Source organism: Myxocyprinus asiaticus, chromosome 35 (genome assembly GCF_019703515.2).
Source record: "Myxocyprinus asiaticus isolate MX2 ecotype Aquarium Trade chromosome 35, UBuf_Myxa_2, whole genome shotgun sequence".
Taxonomy (NCBI): domain Eukaryota; kingdom Metazoa; phylum Chordata; class Actinopteri; order Cypriniformes; family Catostomidae; genus Myxocyprinus; species Myxocyprinus asiaticus.
Genome location: NC_059378.1, coordinates 24,379,016 through 24,401,508, shown reverse-complemented (window position 1 = coordinate 24,401,508; position 22,493 = coordinate 24,379,016). Strand labels below are relative to the sequence as shown.

At 38.2% G+C, this 22,493-nt stretch overlaps 1 protein-coding gene across 2 annotated transcripts in view; it reads left to right on the top strand.

The window, feature by feature from the left end:
* The window catches only part of LOC127426452 (ras-related protein Rap-1A-like), a 52,590-nt gene that overhangs the window by 20,186 nt on the left and 9,911 nt on the right, over positions 1-22,493 (top strand). For both annotated transcript variants that reach the window (XM_051673283.1, XM_051673282.1), the window contains exons 2-6: positions 7,120-7,208; positions 14,827-14,895; positions 15,009-15,065; positions 16,242-16,382; positions 22,262-22,405. In XM_051673283.1, the coding sequence (XP_051529243.1) occupies positions 7,152-7,208; positions 14,827-14,895; positions 15,009-15,065; positions 16,242-16,382; positions 22,262-22,405 (468 nt within the window). In that variant the 5' untranslated portion in view covers positions 7,120-7,151. The remainder of the gene's footprint in view (positions 1-7,119; positions 7,209-14,826; positions 14,896-15,008; positions 15,066-16,241; positions 16,383-22,261; positions 22,406-22,493) is intronic.

Sequence of the window (22,493 nt, the reverse complement as noted above, 5' to 3'; positions counted from 1 at the left end):
CGGGCATGCGATTTGTGAAACAGCTGTCACGCTTCGCTTGTAAGCATTAAGGAATAAATTCTGACTGGATAAACATTTTTCTCTATTTGTTTGTAGATTAATTAAGAGTGGAAATCGATTAAAAATACATAGAAAAAAAGGTGATTGAGAATGAAAGGATTTATTTGGCATGTTAGGCTAGCAGAGAAGTCTTTGCTGGCCCTGAGAATTCACCATTGATGTAAACGTAGTCAGTGTTCAGCTGGGGAAACTGCGAAGCGATCTCTATACAGAGCCCGACTGCTTTTCCACTGACTTGAAAACCGAACGATGATCTAACTGACCACGTTACTACATAACAAGCCCACAAACAAACACAGCGCATTTCGGTCTTTGCTTACAACGAGGTGGGAGCCGTTGTGCAAGTCGATGCAGATGAATGAGAAATTAGCAACTTATAGATCACAATATATAAATGTTTTGAATCACAATTTTGTAAACAAAAAGAATATATATTAGGGCTGAAACTATTAGTCGACGTTCTCGATAACGTCGACAATAAAAAAAAATTGTCGCCAAATTTTCTTTGTCGAATAGTCATTTGATCTCATTTAACGTAACATGAGATCACATTAAACTCTAATGATGACACGCGAGAGCAGCACCGCAGCTCGCGCCTGACTGAGGAGATATCATCTCACAGTCCAGATACACTCTAAACTTTCCAAACAGCTACAGGTGATGTAGATCGCAAAGTATTATATATCGCGTTATACTATATTATATATATATATATAGTATTGTATCGCAAAGTGAATTATAATGCAAAAATACCAAATAAGTAAATACAGAATTACTCACGTTGTGGAATAAGTGGAGCCGGAGCTCTTTAAAGGAAACACCCTGACGTTACATCTTTAATGCAGTTATGTTTAATGTGCTATAGCTTTATTAAAGTTCAAATAATACGGAAGCAGATCATGTAAATAACTACAAACTCCGAAACTGGAGTGTGCGGTCATTTCTCTGTGTGGTCAGCGCCTCTTCTATGAATTGCGTGAATGTACCGATCTGAGGCACACTCTGTCGTGAGGACGCTCATCCCTCGAGCACGCCCACTTAATGCAGTTAGATTATAACGTGATGACTTGTGACTTATTGAATCATAATATATGTGTCACTGTGCATTTTTTATCTTGAAATGAATATATATATATATATATATATATATATATATATATATAGACACTGATCAGCCACATCATTAAAACCACTGACAGGTGATGTGAATAACATCGATTATCTCAATACAGTGGCACCTGTCAAGGGGTGGGATATATTAGTTAGCAAGTGAACAGTCAGTTCTTGAATTTCATGTGTTGGAAGCAGGAAAAATGGGCAAGCGTAAGGTAGGGCTGGGCGATTAATCTTATTTTCAATTGCGATTTTGGCTTCCAACGATTGTGAAAACAATCTGATGCACACTGTGGCGCGTGTGCGTTTGCTGCAGCTAGATTATAATGTGATGCTCGCAATGTAGTGAGTCATAATATATGTGTCACGTTCACTGTGTGTATCTTATCATGAAGAAAATCGGCGATACGCAGCTCTATTAAGAAGAGAGTTTGTTTTTTGTGAATTAAAGATGGATCGAAGTGAACACAAAGATGTGAGAGTGTAGTCTTAGCCCATTATACACTGGAACAAAGTACGTTTTTGATTTAGTCTTTTTTGGCGTGTTTTCCAAAATAATATCTAAATCTCCTTTAAAACAACGTACATTTACTTTAGGAGCTATACTGCAGAAGAAACAATTGTTATCGGAGAATGTTGAATACAATATTTAATCAGGGCTCAACATTAAACCTTGCCAGGACAAGTGGATTTTTGAAGGGGCAAGTGAAAAGAATTTTACTTGCCTGACCGGACAAGCAGACTGATTAAAACATCAATAACGAAGAAATAACCGGCTATATTTGTGATGGGCTAGACCTGTGTCACTTATTACAAAGTTTTTATTCTGCTGTTGAAAATAATCCAAAATGCATAATTTTATAATTCGCAGGCGATCTAGTAACAGCTGCGCCCTGTTTGATTGACAGGCGGCGTATGTGTGTGTGCTAAACATGCGTGTGTTCTGAAAATGCACACGCTAATGCGTGCCTGAACAGTCAAATACATTTCAAAATTCCGCCAAATTGTCTTGTTGAGGTATTTATGTAAACACAGAGAGTGATGTCTAAAGTGAATGTAAACAGCTGAGAAAAAGGCGGATTTGTATTAAAATGTCGGCTAAGTATAAATGTAAGCTAATAGACCTGCTGCCGTCTAGTGTGTCATGATAATAATCAAACAGCCATTACAAGAAAATGAGAAAACACTCACTGCTCTTGACAGGGTAACTTTTAGTAGCTTTAAAATGTATTAACATATTATAATCATACAGTAAAGACCAGTAGTAGTTTCATGTTGCATTTCATTTTGAATGTTTCCTTGAATACTTGATAGCCTACTGCTGTTAAAAATTTTTAAAGCTGTAAAAAAAAAAAAAAAAAAGCACTGAATTTTCTTAATTTGTATTTTTTGTTCTATTATTTTTAATCTATTTCTATTCATTGCTGTTTTTATTGTTATTTTAGTACTGACTGTTTACTAGTCTTGAATAATTGCTTAAGAACTTGAAACCATTCTTCCATAATTAACATATTAGTTAGTGTTATTATTTGTTGTGGTTTTGAAGCTGGTATTGAGAATCGTCAAATTCCACTAGCGACTACTGCAATTGTGGTATTGTGATAATGTATAGCCTTTATTGTACATGGTAGATCTTGCTGCAATAACATGATGAAAAAGTAGATCTCATTCCATAGAAGTGTGAGCATCCCTGCTGTAAATGATGGCAGTGGAGTCTTTATTTGACTACCATACGTAACATAAAATAATTACCATATGACAGTAGCCTCCTCCCCTACCCAGTGCAGTTTTCATTTCAAGTTCAAGGAAATCCACTGTTAAAAAGACAAGTTTTTTTTTTAAAGTTCAATAAATGCATGATGTTTCCAAAGTCAATGAGTAATCGTGTTAAATAATTGTGATCTCAGTACTGACCAAAATAATTGTGATTAGGATTTTTGCCATTATCGAGGAGCCCTAGCGTAAGGATCTGAGCAACTTTGACAAGGGCCAATTGTGATGGCTAGACGACGGGTCGGAGCATGTCCAAAACGGCAGGTCTTGTGGGGTGTTCCCGGTAAGCAATGGTTAGTACCTACAAAAAAAATGGTCCAAGGAAGGACAACCATTGAACCAGCGACAGGGTCATGGGCACCCAAGGCTCATTGATGCTTGGGGTGCAAAGGCTAGCCCGTCTGATCTGATATCACAGAAGAGCTACTGTAGCACAAATTGCTGAAAAACGTAATGCTGGCCATGATAGAAAGGTGTCAGAACACACAGAGCAGCGCAGCTTGCTGCGTATGGGGCTGCGTATGGGGCTGCGTAGCCGCAGACTGGTCAGAGTGCCCATGCTGACCCCTGTCCACCGCCGAAAGTGCCTACAAAGGGCTCGTCAGAACTGGACCATGGAGCAATGGAGGAAGTTGTCCTGGTTTGATGAATCATGTTTTCTTTTAGATCATGTGGACGGCCAGGTGGGTGTGCATCGTTTACCTGGGGAAAAGATGGCAGCAGCATGCACTATGGGAAGAAAGTAGGGTGGCAGAGGCAATGTGATGCTCTGGGCAATGTTCTGCTGGGAAACTTTGGGTCCTAGCATTCATGTGGATGTTACTTTGAAACGTACTACCTACCTAAAGATTGTTGCAAACCACGTACACCCCTTCATAGCAACAGTATTCCCTGATGGCAGTGGCCTCTTTCAGCAGGATAATGTGCCCTGCCACACTGCAAAAATTGTTCAGGAATGGTTTGGGGAACATGACAAAGAGTTCAAGGTGTTGACTTGGCCTCCAAATCTCAATCCGATTGAGCATCTATGGGATGTGCTGGACCAATTGTCCACCGGAACTCTAAAGGACATGTTAGGGATATAATGTTAGTTTGAACTTTCATTGAATGGAAAATGGTGCACTGACAGTGAATGCTGACATTCTGCCTAAAATCTGCTTTTGTGTTACTCAGAAGAGAGAAATTCATATGGGCTTGAGGGTGAATAATTATAACAGAAATTTCATTTTTGAGTGAACAGTTGAATGAGTGAAGTAGGCCTATTTTTTATAAAGGTATCTGCTAAGAAAACAACATAAATGTAAGTCAGCATATGATTGCATGATTGAAAAGTAGCCCCCCGTGAGATTTAGGCAAAATTGTTGTAAAATTCCTCTGAGTTGGGGAACATTGTCAGAGCAGAAGGAAGCAAAGGTTTCTTGCAGGATAAGTTTGTTTGGCTTGATTCATGCGTCCTTCACAAAGACGAAGCTGCCCGATTCCAGCCTTGCTGAAGCACCCCCAGATCATCACCGATCCTCCACCAAATTTCACAGTGGGTGCGAGACACTGTGGCTTGAAGGCCTCTCCAGGTCTCCGTCTAACCATTGGATGACCAGGTGGAGGATCGGTGATGATCTGGGGGTGCTTCAGCAATATCCATGTGCGCAGTGTGGGCTTATCTATCAGTGGGCAGGGCTTCACATGAGACTGAGAGAATTGAAGAAACATGTATGGGGTTTTCCGGCATTGAAAATTTTTCTGAGGTCGCCCAAGCAAATTTGATGACCTTTATCATGCGTTTGGCATTTTAAAAGTGCCAGGTATTCTCCTCATCTGACACACGAATGTTTCATGTGACTGTTGCATGCGCTATCTCTTGAGCTCCAAAGTGCAAGCAAGTTGAGCAGGCTTTCCAATATTTGTACTCCTGAGACAGGAGAGTTCAGACCAGAATCACTTGTGCTACTCAATTTTTTGACCCAGAAAAACCCCAAATGGAGAAAGAAATCACCACAGAACGGGACGAATCCCAAACAGGCCAAGAAAATGAAGAGGAGCTTGTTATTAAAACAGGTGTGACATCTGTGGTGTGGGTTCACAAAAGCCTGCACATAGCAGAAAAATGTAATCCGCAAACTGTTTCGCACAACGATAATCACTCGTAATACAAGCAAACTGTTTTACCACCTCAAAATGAAGCACGCAAAAGAATATTATGAAAGCCAAAAGATGAACACTGCATTAATTCTTTTATTTATGTATTTGTTTAGCATGAAGTGATATTTAATATTTATTTTCTTCAAGAAGTGTTTATTTTCGTTGTATAAATTTTTTTACTTATGTTTTATTTTCTTTGTTGCATTGCTTTGAGGAAATCTTAAGTTTCTTGAGCAAAGTTTATAAAAGTTTATAAAGTTTATAATTTAAAAAAGTTTTAATAATATTGGTCAACAAAATTTTAAACTGAAATGTGGCATACTGATATATTTAGCATTCTGGTAAGGTTGATTTTTATTTATTTATTTACTTTGCCATTGTTTGTCTTGTTCCAAATAAAGAGGAAGTAGTTTTAATTTATAAAGTATTTAATTCACCGACTGGAGTTCCAAAGAGCATTTCAATATAGTTATTTGATATATAAACCAATTTTTATTGATTTTCCAGAAAACTTTTACTATATCGTGATTATATATCATTATTGTGATATAAAATTACTCGTATTGTGATATAAGATTTTGGTCATATCGCCCACCCCTAGTCTACCACTTCAAAAGACTTTCATCAAAGCAGCTGTTTTGCACTGCAGACTATTAAGCCTGCCTTTGATGAAGTTCAGGAAAGTTTCAGCTGTGATATGCTGTGCAGAGGAAACGGCCTCTCCTCTCCATCCTTACACGGAAAGACGTGTGAATTAGGTAATGATGTCATGCTTAAGACGAGAGGATAGGTATGTTTACTTTTTGTGCAGAAGTGTGTCCCAGAGACACAAAGGATGGAAATTAGTTAAGTGTTTCGCTGGCTGTAGATGACTTCACATGCATGAATTTGCTTGTTTCCGAACCTCATTTGAATTAATTATTTGGAGTTGCAGCTGTTGCCTTGTGATACAGTCAATCTCTCCATATGTTTGTATGTTAAGTGTGTTTTTTCAGACATCGTGAGGGCCTTGTGGCTGGAAGTCGTTAGATCCTGAAATGCTCCTAATCACATCAGAGTTACTGCGTTACTACCTCTGGTCATTTTCCCTCTCGGTGGCCTCAGCTTGGCATCCCATCAGCTTTTCTATGCTGCTGTTACCATTAAAGGAAGAAAATTCTCCTCTGCATGCCGACCCATCCTGTAAAACCAGAAACGGAGCAAAGCATTCAAACAACGACACCTACAAACCTCTCTACACAACACTGGAAGAAATGAGTGTTTCTTGATCGCACACAGGCCAGCCGATATTTGGATCCCACACTTGCAGGCGTAACATCAGAAGACCTGTGTGTGTTAAATATGTAAAAGCCAGCAGATCGGTTCCCTGTGACAGCTTTTTACACTAAAGAGATTAGCCAACATGTATTATTCATTCAGAAAAGATCCGATACAGCTGCAGCGATTGGAGAAAAGTTGTTTGTGTGAAGAATGGCCTAAAAGTGTTAAGTATGGGTGAAGTAAATAATGGAGAACTCAACCAATGTGGGCTGCTTTCAGAATGTAAAGCTCCTGTTTGTTTGCTTTGAAAGCCAGTGATGGCTTTAAAAGAGTATATATAAAATAGTAGGAAGTACGTATATACATAAATATATTAAAGTGTGTAGTAAATATCCGTATATATTAAAGTATTAAATATACATCGTTATTATATTAACGTATGTATTAGATGATCAAAAGTACACGCCAGTGCGCATCAAATGCCCGCATTTGCTCTCGTAGCTATTGTGTCGCCTCATGCTGCATCCAGATCAGTGTGGGCCTGCTGAAATGGGTTAAATCCACATTGGCCCGGAGGCTCAGCAGGCCTCAGTCCTGGCTTCAGATTGCATGCTTCCATCCAGAACCCACAGCTGCTTTGTGTTTAGGAGGTCACACTCGCGATCTCCCCCACCTCTGGGCTGTGATCCAGGATGCTCCCTACCGCACACACAAAGCCTTACGTATCCTTTTCTATCCACTCACTCACTCTCTTCTCTTATCTTGTTTTTTTAGAGTGCTGAGGAGTCTGGTGAAGAGACCCTGCCATGCGTGAATACAAGCTTGTGGTGCTCGGTTCTGGTGGTGTGGGCAAATCAGCCCTGGTAAGTACAGTATACAGTCTCTTCCTTTCCAAACCTCAAAGCAACCAGATTCCAGTGCTTGGCCAAGCAGTGATGACAGAAATTATTACTAGATGACCCCCCACTTTGGGTTTCTCTGACTGTATGTCTTTTAACATTAAAACCACCTGCCTAATATTGTGTAGGTCTCCCTTGTGCTGCCAAAACAGCGCCAACCCACATCTTAGAATAGCACTCTTGAGATGCTATTCTTTTCACCACAATTGTACAGCGTGGTCATCTGAGTTCCTGTAGACTTTGTCAGTTCGAACCAGTCTGGCCATTTTCTGTTGACTTCTCTCATCAGCAAGGCATTTCCGTCCACAGAATTGCTGCTCACTGGATGTCGTGTGTGAAAATCCCAGGAGCTCAGCAGTTACAGAAATCCTTAAACCAACCCATCTGGCACCAGCAATCATGCCACGCTCCAAATCACTAAGATCACATTTTTCCCCCATTCTGATGGTTGATGTGAACATTAAGTGAAGCTCCTGACCCATATCCGCATGATTTTATGCACTGCACTGCTGCCACACAATTGGCTGATGGATCGCATTGATGATTGTTGGTGCCAGACGGGCTGGTTTGAGTATTTCTTTACCTGCTGATCACCTGGGATTTTCACACACAGCAGTCTCTAGAATTTACTCAGAATGGGGCGTACGGTCCGACAAGCAATATACCGGCAATGAGAAACAGCCAATGAAATGTAGAGGGAGCACAAGAGGAGAGCAATACAATGGGAAAATAAAATTAAACCTCACCCACATCTTCTGATTTTTTTCTTCTTTTTTTAATGCAATAACAATGAAAAAACAGGCGCAAGCCCTTCTTTCATGTTGTTTGTTGTCATGTTATCAGATGAATAAACTCTCCTGTTGCTAAATGCGCAAATTTCTGAATGAATTTCAGGATCATAGTTTTAGTCGGGGACAAATGGTCATGTAGCTGATTTACCCAGTCTGCGATCAGTCATGTTGTGTGCGCTTGACTTAAGTGTTTAACTTCACCGCATAACATGTCATGCAGCTTTTTGAGGAGAGCTGTGTTATTTTCTTAGCCAGGGGTGTCCAAAATCCGGCCCACGGGCCATCTGCAACCCTCCGCTTGCTTCAATGCGGCCCGTGAGAGACTTTAGAAATAGAACAGAATTAGGCCTGCTATGGATAAATTATCTGAAATTCATATTCTGGGCACTGGATGTCGCTATCACTTGCAGACGCTTTTCACAGCGCATCATCTCCGCTAGTGTGTTCTGTGTCTTCACCAGCTTCATTCACTGGCAGAGTTCAGCAGGAGTTTTGAATTCTCCTTATTTCCAAGGATGAAGTGCCCCGGAGAAAGAATGATGCATTTATTAAAGGATTGACATCATTTAATCGTTAAAATGGCCGATACCTCACATCATACAATTGAGTAGAGCTGCTGTTATGCGGGCAGCTGAACAGAGTTTATTGAGCATGCACAGAGACGTGCGAACCGAGCATACTCTTCCAGAACGTCCTCTGTAGCACTGGGAAGTATACTGTAATTAGTTGGTTCATTATGATTTTTTGTTGAAACAAGAAATGTTGCACATGCAAAATAAAATGAAGCGCAATCATTTTGATCAAATTAAAATCATAATTGTAATCCAAGTAACAACAGAGCAGAAGTTATAATTGTATAGCTATAAAGAGTAATTCCTTGAAAAATAATTAGTAATTCCTTGCATCACTTCATAAAGTGGAAAATGTTATCTGATTCTGATATTGTGATGGGTCACACCCAACACTCAGTAGAAGATCTATGTTCTTTGCAGTGCCACTGAATGTATGTCAAAAAGATGATAATGTGAATAAATGAGTATAATATTTTGTATAAGCATACCATAGCGAACAAATTATTATTAAAACTTGCATAATATTAAGTGTACAATATAAAGACCTAGTAGCTTCTAGACATTTTTTTTTTAATTATTACAGCAATGCGGCCGCAGCAACTTATTTTTTTCTGCATTTTGCCCCTGAATGAAAAAGTTTGGACACCCCTGTTCTAAACTATTAAAGTTGCCTGGTAACAATAAAAATGGCAAAAAAAAAAAAAAAAATGTTATCGACATGCATTGAAGGTGAGACCTGAGCCATAAATAGGGACCAGTATATCATAGAGACTTGGGGGTCGTTCTTTTGGCTCACACCTTAGCAACCACTCAGCAACACCCTTGCATAGATTTTTGCACAGACAAGCACTGCTCATATTTTCTTAAAATTATGTAAAAATCAATATAACGTTTTAATTTAATGCGATTTATTGAAAAAAAAATTTAACAAAATATTAATAATGCTCCTGATCATGCATAAATTCCCTTAAAGAGGTAGTTCACCCAAAAAATTTAAATTCTCTCATAATTTACTCATCCTCATGCCATCCCAGACGTGTATGACTTTCTTTATTCTGCAGAACATAAAAACAAAGAATATTTCAGCTCTGTAGGTCCTTTCAATGCAAGTGAATGGTGCCCAGACCTTTCAATATCCAAAAATCACAAAGGCATAATAAAAGTAATCCATAAGACTCCCAATGGTTAAATCTGTGTCTTTAGAAGCGATATGATAGGTGTGGGTAAGAAACAGATCAATATTTAAGACCTTTTCTACTATAAATTTCCCATCTCCCATTATCATATTCTGAAAGTGGAGATTTATAGTAAAAAAATATTTAAATATTGATCTGTTTCCCACCCAAAGGGATTGCATTGCTTCAGAAGACGTATATTAAACCACTGGAGTCGTATGGAATTTAAGTTTGAAGCACTAACATCATGTGTTTAAAGCACCAGTCTTTGCGATTAGCAGTCAGCATGGGGCAGTCAGTGCAACTCCAGCTTTACAGACACGCTTACCAAGAGCAGGCAGCACCAAATGAGCAGGACACATTCATGCGTTCAAATACAGCTAGATGGATCACAAACAGAATGCAGGAATCTCAAAACATATTTTTCAAAGTTTCAGACTAAATGTACCTTCAAAATGCAGCATTTACTGTGCGAGACGCTGAAAATCAATAAAAGGTGACGCAACTAGAGGTGGGCGATATGACCAAAATCTTATATCACGATGCGAGTAATTTTATACCACGATAAATATATATATCATGATATAGTCATTTTTTTGGTGGGGAAAATCAATAAAAATGGGTTAATCAATTAAATAAACACATTGTATTGCCTATATTTGGAAACTCCAGTCAGTAAATTAAATACTTTATAAATTAAAACAACTACTTATATAATTTGGAACTGGACAAATATAGTCACAAAAATAAAAAGTAAACACAACTTGTTTTTAAAAATCAACCCTACCAAAAAGCTAAATTTCACATATGCTGCATTTCAGTCTGATATGTTGTTAACCAATACAGGGCTCAACCTTAATTCTCATCCGGGACAAGTGGATTTTTAATGGGGCAAGTGAAAGAGAATTTTACTTGCCCGACCGGACAAGTAGCCTGATTAAAACATCAATAACGAAAAAAATAACCAGCTGTTTTTGTAATATAGCATAGGCCTGTCACTTATTGCAACATTTATGTCTTATTTTGCTGTTGAAAAAAAATGGAGAGCATGTAATTTTATCATTCCCTAGCGATCTAGTAGCTGCGTGCTGTTTGACTGACAGAAGGATTGCGGTGTGCAGCGTGCTTTACACGTGCGTGTGATCCGAGAATGCTCGCGCCTAAACAGTCAAATACATTTAAAAATTCTGCTAAAATGCCCGTCTTGCTGAGGATTTCATGTAAACACAGTGCGTTATATCTAAAGTGAATGTAAACATTGGGGGAAAAGCTGATTTGTATCGAAATGTAGGACTTTACGTTTAAATGTAACCTAATAGACCTGCCACTGTCTAGTGTATCCTTAATATTAATCAAACAACAACAAGAAAATGACAAAACCACTCACTGCTCTTGGCTGGATAACTTTACTAGTATAACTAGTATAAAAGTATTAATGTATTATTCATATAGGGAAGACCAGTAGTAGTTTTATGTCATATTCATTCTGAATGTTTAATTGAATATCAATTTCTTTTAAAAGCTGTTAAAAAGCACTGTTTTCTTAATTTGTATATTTTTTTCCTATCGTGTTTTTATTTATTTTTTTCCCTATTAATTTAATTTCTATTTCTTTTGATATTTTATTACTGAATGTTTACTACACTTGAATAATAACTTAATTATTTTATAATTAACAAATTAGTTAGTGTTAGGCTATTATTTGTTGTGGTATTGAAGCTGGTATCAAACATCATTAAATTTCACTAAAGACTACTGAAATTTTGGTATTATGACAACGTATATATTATGTATGGTAGTAGGGTTGTGCCGCTAGATGATAATCTTGGGGATCGATGATGGTCAGAGTGATCGCCAATAGCTGATGCCTTTGACGATGTCAAGACAATATTTGGCTCGTTTTCCCATTAATGTATTTTATTATTATTATTATTATTATTATTAGGCTATTAATATTTAAAAAAAATTGCCCTGCAGCACAGACACACGCTTGCAGAAACACACTTTATTATATTATTAAGAACAGATGTCAGAAAAGCCGACTATGTGCATGTATGACACATTGTTTGTACGGAGGCGTGCAGTCTCGTGGAACGCGCATGTAAAAGTTTCTCACTCTTTCTTTGTTTCTGTCTTCTGAATTTTTTTTTTTTTTTTTTGCAAGAACAGTATCGTCTAATAAGTGCTGTAAATGACCTCAGACATCTCAGCTCAGGAGGTGCTTTGAGTTCAGTTCGCTTTATTTCCACAGAGCAGTTCATTGAGACCACAACTCTGCTGCCTACATCTGTGATTAAAACATAAAATAAAGGGGGGCCTGGGTAGCTCAGCAAGTGACACCCCTGGAGTTCGAATCCAGGGTGTGCTGAGTGACTCCAGCCAGGTCTCCTAAGCAACTAAATTGGCCCGGTTTCTAGGGAAGGTAGAGTCACATGGGGTAACCTCCTCGTGGTCGCTATAATGTGGTTCTCGCTCTCGGCGGGGCGCATGGTGAGTTGTGCGTGGATGCTGCGGAGAATAGCGTGAAGCGAATAGCGTATTTGTCCTCTGCAACCCGGATTGAGGCGAGTCACTATGCCACCACGAGGACTTGGAGCGCATTGGGAATTGGGCATTCCAAATTGGGGAGAAAATGGGAGTAAAAAAATAATACAAAAGCATGTTCACCTTGAACCATGATTTATATTTCAGTGATTATTATCATCATTATAATTATTATTTTTACATTTATAATTGTTTTTATGTCTTGTGTAAGTAATTTTCCGCCTGCATGTTTAGACGGATACTTGCCTGACGGTAAATGGAAAGGTGGTTTTATATATATATATATATATATATATATATATATATATATATATATATATATATATATATACACACACACACAGTGGTGTGAAAAAGTGTTTGCCCCTTCCTGATTTCTTATTTTTTTGCATGTTTGTCACACTTAAATGTTTCAGATCATCAAACAAGTTTAAATATTAGTCAAAGATAACACAAGTAAACACAAAATGCAGTTTTTAAATGAAGGTTGTTATTATTAAGGGAAAACAAAATCCAAACCTACATGGCCTTGTGTGAAAAAGTGTTTGCCCCACCTGTTAAAACATAACTGTGGTTTATCACACCTGAGTTCAGTTTCTCTAGCCACACCCAGGCCTGATTACTGCCACACCTGTTCTCAATCAAGAAATCACTTAAATAGGACCTGCCTGACAAAGTGAAGTAGACCAAAAGATCTTCAAAACTAGACATCATGCCGAGATCCAAAGAAATTCAGGAACAAATGAGAAAGAAAGTAATTGAGATCTATCAGTCTGGGAAAGGTTATAAAGCCATTTCTAAAGCCTTGGGACTCCAGAGAACCACAGTGAGAGCCATTATCCACAAATGGCGAAAACATGGAACAGTGGTGAACCTTCCCAGGAGTGGCCGGCCGACCAAAATTACCCCAAGAGCGCAGCGACGACTCATCCAAGAGGTCACAAAAGACCCCACAACAACATCCAAAGAACTGCAGGCCTCACTTGCCTCAGTTAAGGTCAGTGTTCATGACTTCACCATAAGAAAGAGACTGGGCAAAAATGGCCGAGTTCCAAGACGAAAACCACTGCTGAGCAAAAAGAACATTAAGGCTCATCTCATTTTTGCCAGAAAACATCTTGATGATCCCCAAGACTTTTGGGAAAATACTCTGTGGACTGACGAGACAAAAGTTGAACTTTTTGGAAGGTGTGTGTCCCATTACATCTGGCATAAAAGTAACACCGCATTTCAGAAAAAGAACATCATACCAGCAGTAAAATATGGTGGTGGTAGTGTGATGGTCTGGGGCTGTTTTGCTACTTCAGGACCTGGAAGACTTGCTGTGATAAATGGAACCATGAATTCTGCTGTCTACCAAATAATCCTGAAGGAGAATGTCCGGCCATCTGTTCGTGACCTCAAGCTTAAGCGAACTTGGGTTCTTCAGCAGGACAATGATCCAAAACACACCAGCAAGTCCACCTCTGAATGGCTGAAGAAAAACAAAATGAAGACTTTGGAGTGGCTTAGTCAAAGTCCTGACCTGAATCCTATTGAGATGCTTTGGCATGACCTTAAAAAGGCAGTTCATGCTTAAACCCTCCAATGTGGCTGAATTACAACAATTCTGCAAAGATGAGTGGGCCAAAATTCCTCCACAGCGCTGTAAAAGACTCATTGCAAGTTATCGCAAACGCTTGATTGCAGTTGTTGCTGCTAAGGGTGGCCCAACCAGTTATTAGGTTTAGGGGGCAATCCCTTTTTCACACAGGGCCATGTAGGTTTGGATTTTGTTTTCCCTTAATAATAACAACCTTCATTTAAAAAACTGCATTTTGTGTTTACTTGTGTTATCTTTGACTAATATTTAAACTTGTTTGATGATCTGAAACATTTAAGTGTGACAAACATGCAAAAAAAATAAGAAATCAGGAAGGGGGCAAACACTTTTTCACACCACTGTATACATGTATCTCGTGGAGGAGGAAACAAAACGAATTCATTCACACACACGATGTATTTTCCTGGACAACGAAATACCCGACCAGTTGAGAATGCACAAATGATGTAGGTTCTTTGCCAAAATGTACTGTTGTAAAGCCATCTTTCAAAAAGTTGAACAACACACATTTTAATTGCACGTAATTTTTTTTCCAGTTTCATTTGAATATTTAGTTAAAATAAATAAAAAATAAAGTACAACGTTTGAAATCAAGGTGTCTTGCTTTATTTTGTAGGCTTAACACTAACCCTGCTTAACGAAAATTACCCCATAGTACCAACTAGCGTCCAACCAGCGGTAATACCGGTGTTCGTCGGTTTGAACATGAACACATGCTTAATGTCGAGCCCTGCATCATTATTATTATTATTATTATTATTATTATTATTATTATTATTATTATTGTGAATTTTCCTCAAGAAACTCAAGATCTTCTCAAAGCAATACAACAAAGCAAATAATACATAAGTAATGCCCTGCTCTCTGGCATTAATTCAATATTGGTCTCTCTCACAGACAGTCCAGTTTGTCCAGGGAATTTTCGTGGAGAAATATGACCCCACAATAGAAGACTCCTACAGAAAGGTAGCTGCTCTCTTCTCTGTAGCTTTTCCTGTCTTTCGTTTAATACCCAAGCATGGGGTGGATGCATGTTATCTCTGTGTGCTTTAATTTCCTCTCCTCTTTTCCTCATGCAGCAAGTAGAGGTGGACGGCCAGCAATGTATGTTAGAGATCCTGGACACAGCAGGAACAGTAAGTGCTGTCGGCCTCCCTGTTGTTTCCACACCTCTATGACTCTGAGGGCTCAGCCAACAACTACTGGCAGCATACTGCAGCTATATTAGAGGACACAAATAATTCACACCCTTCTTTTGTTTGGTTTCTCATAGATCATAGATTAGGTCATAGATCAGACACATTCTCTTAAACCTAGAGCAAAACAAGATGGGAACAGGAGCTTTCAAACTCCAAAAATGACAACAATAAAAAAGCACTGTTAAAGTAGTCCAAACAAATCATGCTCTTTATTCAAAGTCTTCTGAAGCCATGGGATTAGCTTTGTGTGAGGAACAGACTGAAATTTAAATAGTTACTCACTTAAAGATCTACCCCTTCAGGGTAGCTCTGAAATCTCATTCTTGCTTTTGCACATTCAGACTTCGTCTTCATGGCAGGTATGACTTCAGTGGCCTTAAAGGTCATTAACTGGGTTTCCATTCAAGTTTTTTTATGCCATTTTTGGGTGCTATAATGTTATTACTCTTATGCTTTTGCTTCCAGACATGCTGAACGTTAGAAAACATGACATTTTTCATGTTTTAAAGTTTGTCAAAGTTTTGTTTGTGCACTCTTAACCGTAAAAGTAATTTACATAATTTATTAAATGTGCCACAGTGGTTTCAACTTCCATTTTAATTTCTATTTTGCATCAATTTCCCCAGAAGTGGCAACTTTTGGTCTCTTAAACACATGGAATGGAAATCCTGCTTTATTTGCAAATGGTTTATGCGATTATTCTGAATTTGCATCTTTGGAAACTTGGCTATTGGCTCTCACGTCTTGTCATCAGGGTATGAAATTAACTTTTTTGCCCAGCAGCCACAGTGGTGGGTGAATGCCCAATTTTACCAGCCACTTTATTTATTTTTTTACCAGCCACTTTGAGATATGTTAAAATGTATAGATTTGTAATGTTATTTTAGAATATAAAATATAACGTATAAGGCCATAGGGTATTATAATAGTAATTTTGCAACATAAAAACGGAGGCAAAAGAGTAGACAAGCACAGAAGAGAAACGTCTTTTTCAAGAACCATTTCTGATGTTGTACTGAATTATGACACATATGACAGTTCACCTGTAGTCCAAAGGTTGTTGCATGTCATTTGCTTATGTATCCCTTTTTTTGTGTTTTTCTTCTCCTTCAGGAGCAATTCACGGCCATGAGAGACCTGTACATGAAAAACGGTCAGGGTTTTGCTCTTGTGTACTCAATCACCGCACAGTCTACGTTTAATGACCTGCAGGATTTACGAGAGCAGATCCTACGAGTAAAGGACACGGAAGATGTAAGTGTGAGAGAAAACAGTTGTGTTCAGTGGACATAATGTATGAATGTGAGTATGTATAGCACTTAATGGACTTGGTTCAACAAATCACTGCCTTACTGAAGCCATTATGTGTCTTTCATCACAAGCTAAATACACCTGATAGCGGCTAACACAGGGTTTTAAGTGCCTCTCTCTCACTCTCCTCTCTCTCTCTCTCTTCTCTCTCTCTAGCTAGTTATCTATCTACATTTAGAAAATCAAAGGTCTGAATCACTTCTGAAATGGCTTGTTGGATCATTTTTCTTTTGTTAGTTTTTTCCCCCCAATCACTGTTTTAAATCAAATCATTGAAATGGACAGATTGATCTGACTCGTGAATGAATCATAATTTTTGATTCTGAAGTTTAAATCAAAGACACCATAAAAAAGCGCTCATACTTGCAAGTCGCCACACAAGGAGAGATTGAAACTCTTTAGGAAGCTTCAATAACCAAATAAAAAGCTTATTGGAATGTTTTCTTTTACAGTTTAATGTAATTGTATATCTCCAGCAAAATCATCGTGAATATCCATCCATCACCCAGCCCCATATCATAGCAAAAGTCACGTGCTGTTAAAACAAGCCTATCATCCCTTGAGTCTAAACCCTTTTTCTTGCAGCAGCCTGCACTCACCCAGAGTCCCCTGCTCTGTCAGTCATGGGATGCCCTTTTTTGGACATGTGTGGAGAGAAGTGTGTTTGTGTGGGTGTGTGTGTGTTTTAGAGTGTAGTGTGAAGTGCAGGCCCAGAGGATCACAGCCTTGAGCAGTTAACAGCCATGGAATTTGTTTTGATTGGCTTAACACCGTCTGCCTCTCTTCCTCTCCTATTATGCTGCATCTGCGGCCTGGACAGGCGATAAGCCCTGATCCCCAGCGAAGGTTGAACCCCATTGACACTGGCAAGCGTGAATGGAACGTGTGTGGAGGTCATGTAGGTAGTTTGAGTTGATTTGAGGCCAACTTTTCACACTGGGAATGCATGAATTAACTCTGGTGTCTTTTTCCACCCTTGTTTTGAACAAACCTCATTGACTCTCTGATGTGGGTTATAAGAGTCACTCATCGCCATTAAGTGTGCTTGTGGGACAGTTTGATGTTGCTTTATGCCGTCATTGTCCGTTAGTTCTGCATCCTTGGCGCTGGTCTTTGGTACCATTATTTTTAAGCTGACTTGGGACATTCCTGGTTCTGTTTCTCCACAGAGGCCTGTGCTAAAATACCTGCCCCCACCACCACTCCTTCCTGGTTTGTTTAGATTTGAAACATTTTCCATGTGGCCAGACCAAACATGGCAGGCTCCTGGAGCTAGTAGAGTGGTCCAGTGAGAGAGGGGCTCTGTGTGCTCTCCACTGTTTTGAGGCCACAGAAGGAAAAGGAAAACCTACGGCATCATGCATCTTTCCAGACATTTTTAAAGCACTCTTCTGTGTTTTACAGACATGAAGCAGATGTCACTTTAGCTTTAGAGGAACACTTTAATAATCTGACTGATAACTGTATCTAAATGAAAAGCTATCATATCAACGCCCCAATTGAATGTGCAGAAACTTTGTTTCAAATACAAGTGATGCACATGTAAACAGATTTTTTCAATAATTTAAAGGACTGTGTAAAATTTATGATTTTCTGATGCATTGCAATCTTCATTTGAAGGATATAGATTCTTGAATCCTAAGATCGATCTTTTACTCTATGCAACAACCCTCTACAATGCATATGCAACCAAATTTAATGCTTTGTGACTAAAAATGTCTGTGATTAGCCACTGGCTGGCAAATTTTCAGATTTCACTCACTAGTGATTGAGAAGTGTAGTGGCGAAGAAGTTTAGCAGTTTAGAGATTCTTTCACTGTGTTAAGAGTAGGGCTGGGTATTGCCAGCCACCTCACGATATGATACTTATCACGATACATATGTCACGATACGATATATTGCGATACATCTCAATATCACAGTTCAATTTCCTTATGATTCACATGCTCTCAATTACATTCCAATAAATATTGTCATATTACAGTTATGTCCATTTTACTTACAAATTAAAGAAAATCTCTCTTAGTACTTTTTAGCAGTAGATTTTCAGGTCACATTTTAGCTTTTGAAAATATACAAATTTAATGTATTCCATCAATAAATACAGTGTCAAAAAATGTGTGTGTTTATTGTTTAGATGCCTAATTTGTCCTATTTACAAGTATTTGCATCAATATGTAGAACATGTGCTAAAACCCGGTACCGTGTCTTTAAGGACAGCGATTTTAACGCGAATGGTGTCGAATGTCCAATTAGAATAAAATAATAATTTTTGTCCCTTTTTTAAAAAAAAATTTTTAATTTTTTTTATCAACATCTAACTGTAAATACCAAAGAGGGAATTATAAGAGACATTCTCATTGACAAATGGATTATGTGGATCTCATCTTTGGACACACATTACAAGGCAAACCAAACTTTTACTCTCAACATGCAGTGAAAGGATGCTGAACTCGGTGCTGAACTAGGGTGTGAAATCTGAAATATTACAAGGCAGTGGCTAATTACAGACATTGTGAGTCGCATATGCAAGTTATACACTCTCATAGTAAATTTCTGCGCAGAGAGTAAAAGATCGGTTTTGGGATTTTAAGAATCAATATCGGTATAATCAAATGGAGATTGCGGTTAGTTGTTAAATGCGTGAGAGAGGACCAGCGTGTCTGAGAGAGAAACGGGCTCAGTTTCACCCTGCGTTCCAAACGGGATAAATCCGCCTCCGTGGGGCACTTCGAAGGGGGAACGATCCTGGCCGCCATGTTGAAGGGTCATTCCAAACCGAAGTGCTCATAAATAGCTGATTCGAAGGGCACTTTAAGGGGTGTTTCCGTAGGGTTCAACTGATGGACACTTCGCTGCCAAGCAGACAGAAACCGGCCCATACGTCATAAATCTGTAGGTTTGTTGTAAATTAAACCAGCTGCACTTCTAATCACACACTGGTTCTATAAACAAAAATCTATGGTTTATAAAGGCTTTTAATTATTAGGCTATAGTGCACTTTTAAACCCCTTGCTTTCTGTTTGAAACTTGCTTTTGCTTGTGTTATTTTGTATATCTGTTATTCTAATAAAGGAGTTGGAATAAAAGTAACATACACAGTGGCATTTTATTTATTTAATATTTGAACAAATACTGTTCATTTGTTTACTGGCTCATTTTTTTGGTTCATATTTTTTTTAAATCAAATAAATATTTAAACTTAATATTTGAAGCTTAAATTTCTTCATAAAATCTAAAAGTTTTAAAGCATTTCATTTCGGTTTGCACTCTGAAAATAGTTAATGGTAGGCTAAGGCAAAATCATTTATAAATATTTCTGATTAGGTGCAGGTGATGTTCATTAGCGTCAGCCTTTGTGCGACAGCAGCGGCCTTACAGAACTGCTTCAGCTCAGCCATATTCTTAGGATGGCTGGTATGAATAGCTTTCTTGAGGTCATTCAACAGCATCTACAGTTGTGCTCAAAAGTTTGCATACCCTGGCAGAAATTGCGAAATTTTGGCATTGATTTTGAAAATATGACTGATCATGCAAAAAAAAAAAACAAAAAAAAAAAACACTGTCTTTTATTTAAGGATAGTGATCATATGAAGCCATTTATTATCACATAGTTATTTGGCTCCTTTTTAAATCATAATGATAACAGAAATCACCCAAATGGCCCTGATCAAAAGTTTACATACCCTTGAATGTTTTGCCTTGTTACAGACACACAAGGTGACACACACAGGTTTAAATGGCAATTAAAGGTTAATTTCCCATACCTGTGGCTTTTTAACAACCACACCGTCTTTTTCCAGAGCAGCCTGTATTTCTCCTGAGGTTACCTGTGGGTTTTTCTTTGTATCCTGAACAATTCTTCTGGCAGTTGTGGCTAAAATCTTTCTTGGTCTACCTGACCTAGGCTTGGTATCAAGAGATCCCCGAATTTTCCACTTCTTAATAAGTGATTGAACAGTACTGACTGGCATTTTCAAGGCTTTGGATATCTTTTTATATCCTTTTCCATCTTTATAAAGTTCCATTACCTTGTTACGCAGGTCTTTTGACAGTTCTTTTCTGCTCCCCGTGGCTCAGTATCTAGCCTGATCAGTGCATTCACATGAGAGCAAACAAACTTACTGACTATTTATACACAGACACTAATTGCAATTTAAAAAGCCACAGGTGTGGGAAATTAACCTTTTATTGCCATTTAAACCTGTGTGTGTCACCTTGTGTGTCTGTAACAAGGCCAAACATTCAAGGGTATGTAAACTTTTGATCAGGGCCATTTGGGTGATTTCTGTTATCATTATGATTTAAAAAGGAGCCAAATAACTATGTGATAATAAATGGCTTCATAAATAAGAGTGTTGTTTTTTTTTTTTTTTTTGCATGATCAGTCATATTTTCAAAATCAATGCCAAAATTTCACAATTTCTGCCAGGGTATGAAAAATTTTGAGCACAACTGTACTTTGATTTTGATAAATATATTTTTAATGAGAGAATCATTACATTGGCCGCGGGCATTGTATAGCATAGCAATAAGATATGTCCTCACATGAATGACTAGAATACCTGATAGAAATTACCTGTTATAAATCGTCTGATCGTAATTATTTCATCTAAAACGCGAGATAACCGAGATTATTGTGAACCTCAAATTCCAATCACATTATACTATCCAAATAAGGAAAGTTTAAGTGAAAATATAAATGTCATGAACGATGCATTTTTGTTAGGGATGGGCAATTTTTTGTAGTCAAATATTCTAACCCACCAAAAATGAGAACTCCATTACTCGTTAATTAAAATGCACATTAAAATTAACACGTATGACGTAAGTAAATCTTATATTTTGTTTTATTCACAAACGTTACCAAGAGCGGTTTCAAAATAAGATAACTTCAACAAAATATGCTTTTGGCAATTTTTTTTAATGAACTATGCATTAATAAAAATGAAAAAAAAAAAAGAAGATTTAAAAATAACCGTAAAAAAAAACATTTGCACTCACCCAATACTGACGGCATGAGGGTAATACACAGATATAAACTCTGAGTCTGCGTAAATGCTATCACATTTTTATTTCACATCTTATTATTCAGGAAAAACGAGTGTGAAAGTTTGCTTTTTATAAAATGCGCTCTGTCAGTGTTCAGAGATTAAACACACACACACACACACACACACACACACACACACACACACACACATACTGGTCTAATCAGCTTCCGAGTTCGCTTGGCATTTTCTTTCCACCAATAAAAGCTGATCTTCATCTGTTGGTTTGCATGACTCCAACAAGAACTGAAAACAAATAGAATTCAATAAGAATCAAAATATTATAAGAATTGCCACATTGTTTTGTGCGAGTACAGAAATCTTATCTCATTCTGCTCCTCAATGACACATCCACAGCGCCCCCCAGTGGACTCAATTGTAACAATTTGATTTGTGAGAGATTCAGAGGGAGCAGTGTAAATCAGCACTGCTCACGGCAGGCAAATACTTAAAGGAAAATACATTTGTGATATTCAAGTAGAGTTTTTAATACTTGAGAAGCTGGTGCAGAACGAGTACTCGATTACTTGTGCATATCCCTAGTTTTTGTACCTCATATTCCGGTGTTATTGCATTGTGAGCACTCCAAATGAACTTCAGCCGGTTTACTGAGCCACACTGCGGACCGCACTCGGAGCACCTCCCGAAGAGCACATGAAGATTAACCATGTTTCATAACCCTTCATTTTACTTTTTTGTCCTCCATTGAAACTATGATCCACTTAATTGATCACTTAATGGCCATTTTTCTCTGTCTGTTTCTGGCTGTAGGTACCGATGATTCTGGTTGGTAATAAGTGTGATCTGGAGGACGAGAGGGTGGTGGGGAAAGAACAGGGTCAGAATTTGGCCCGACAATGGAACAACTGTGCCTTCCTAGAGTCCTCTGCCAAATCAAAGATCAATGTCCTCGATGTGAGCATATCTGCTTTCTTTATGTAAACAATTAAACATCCCCTGTTCAGTAGATATTTCAGTATTTTAATGTTCATGTGAGTTTGTG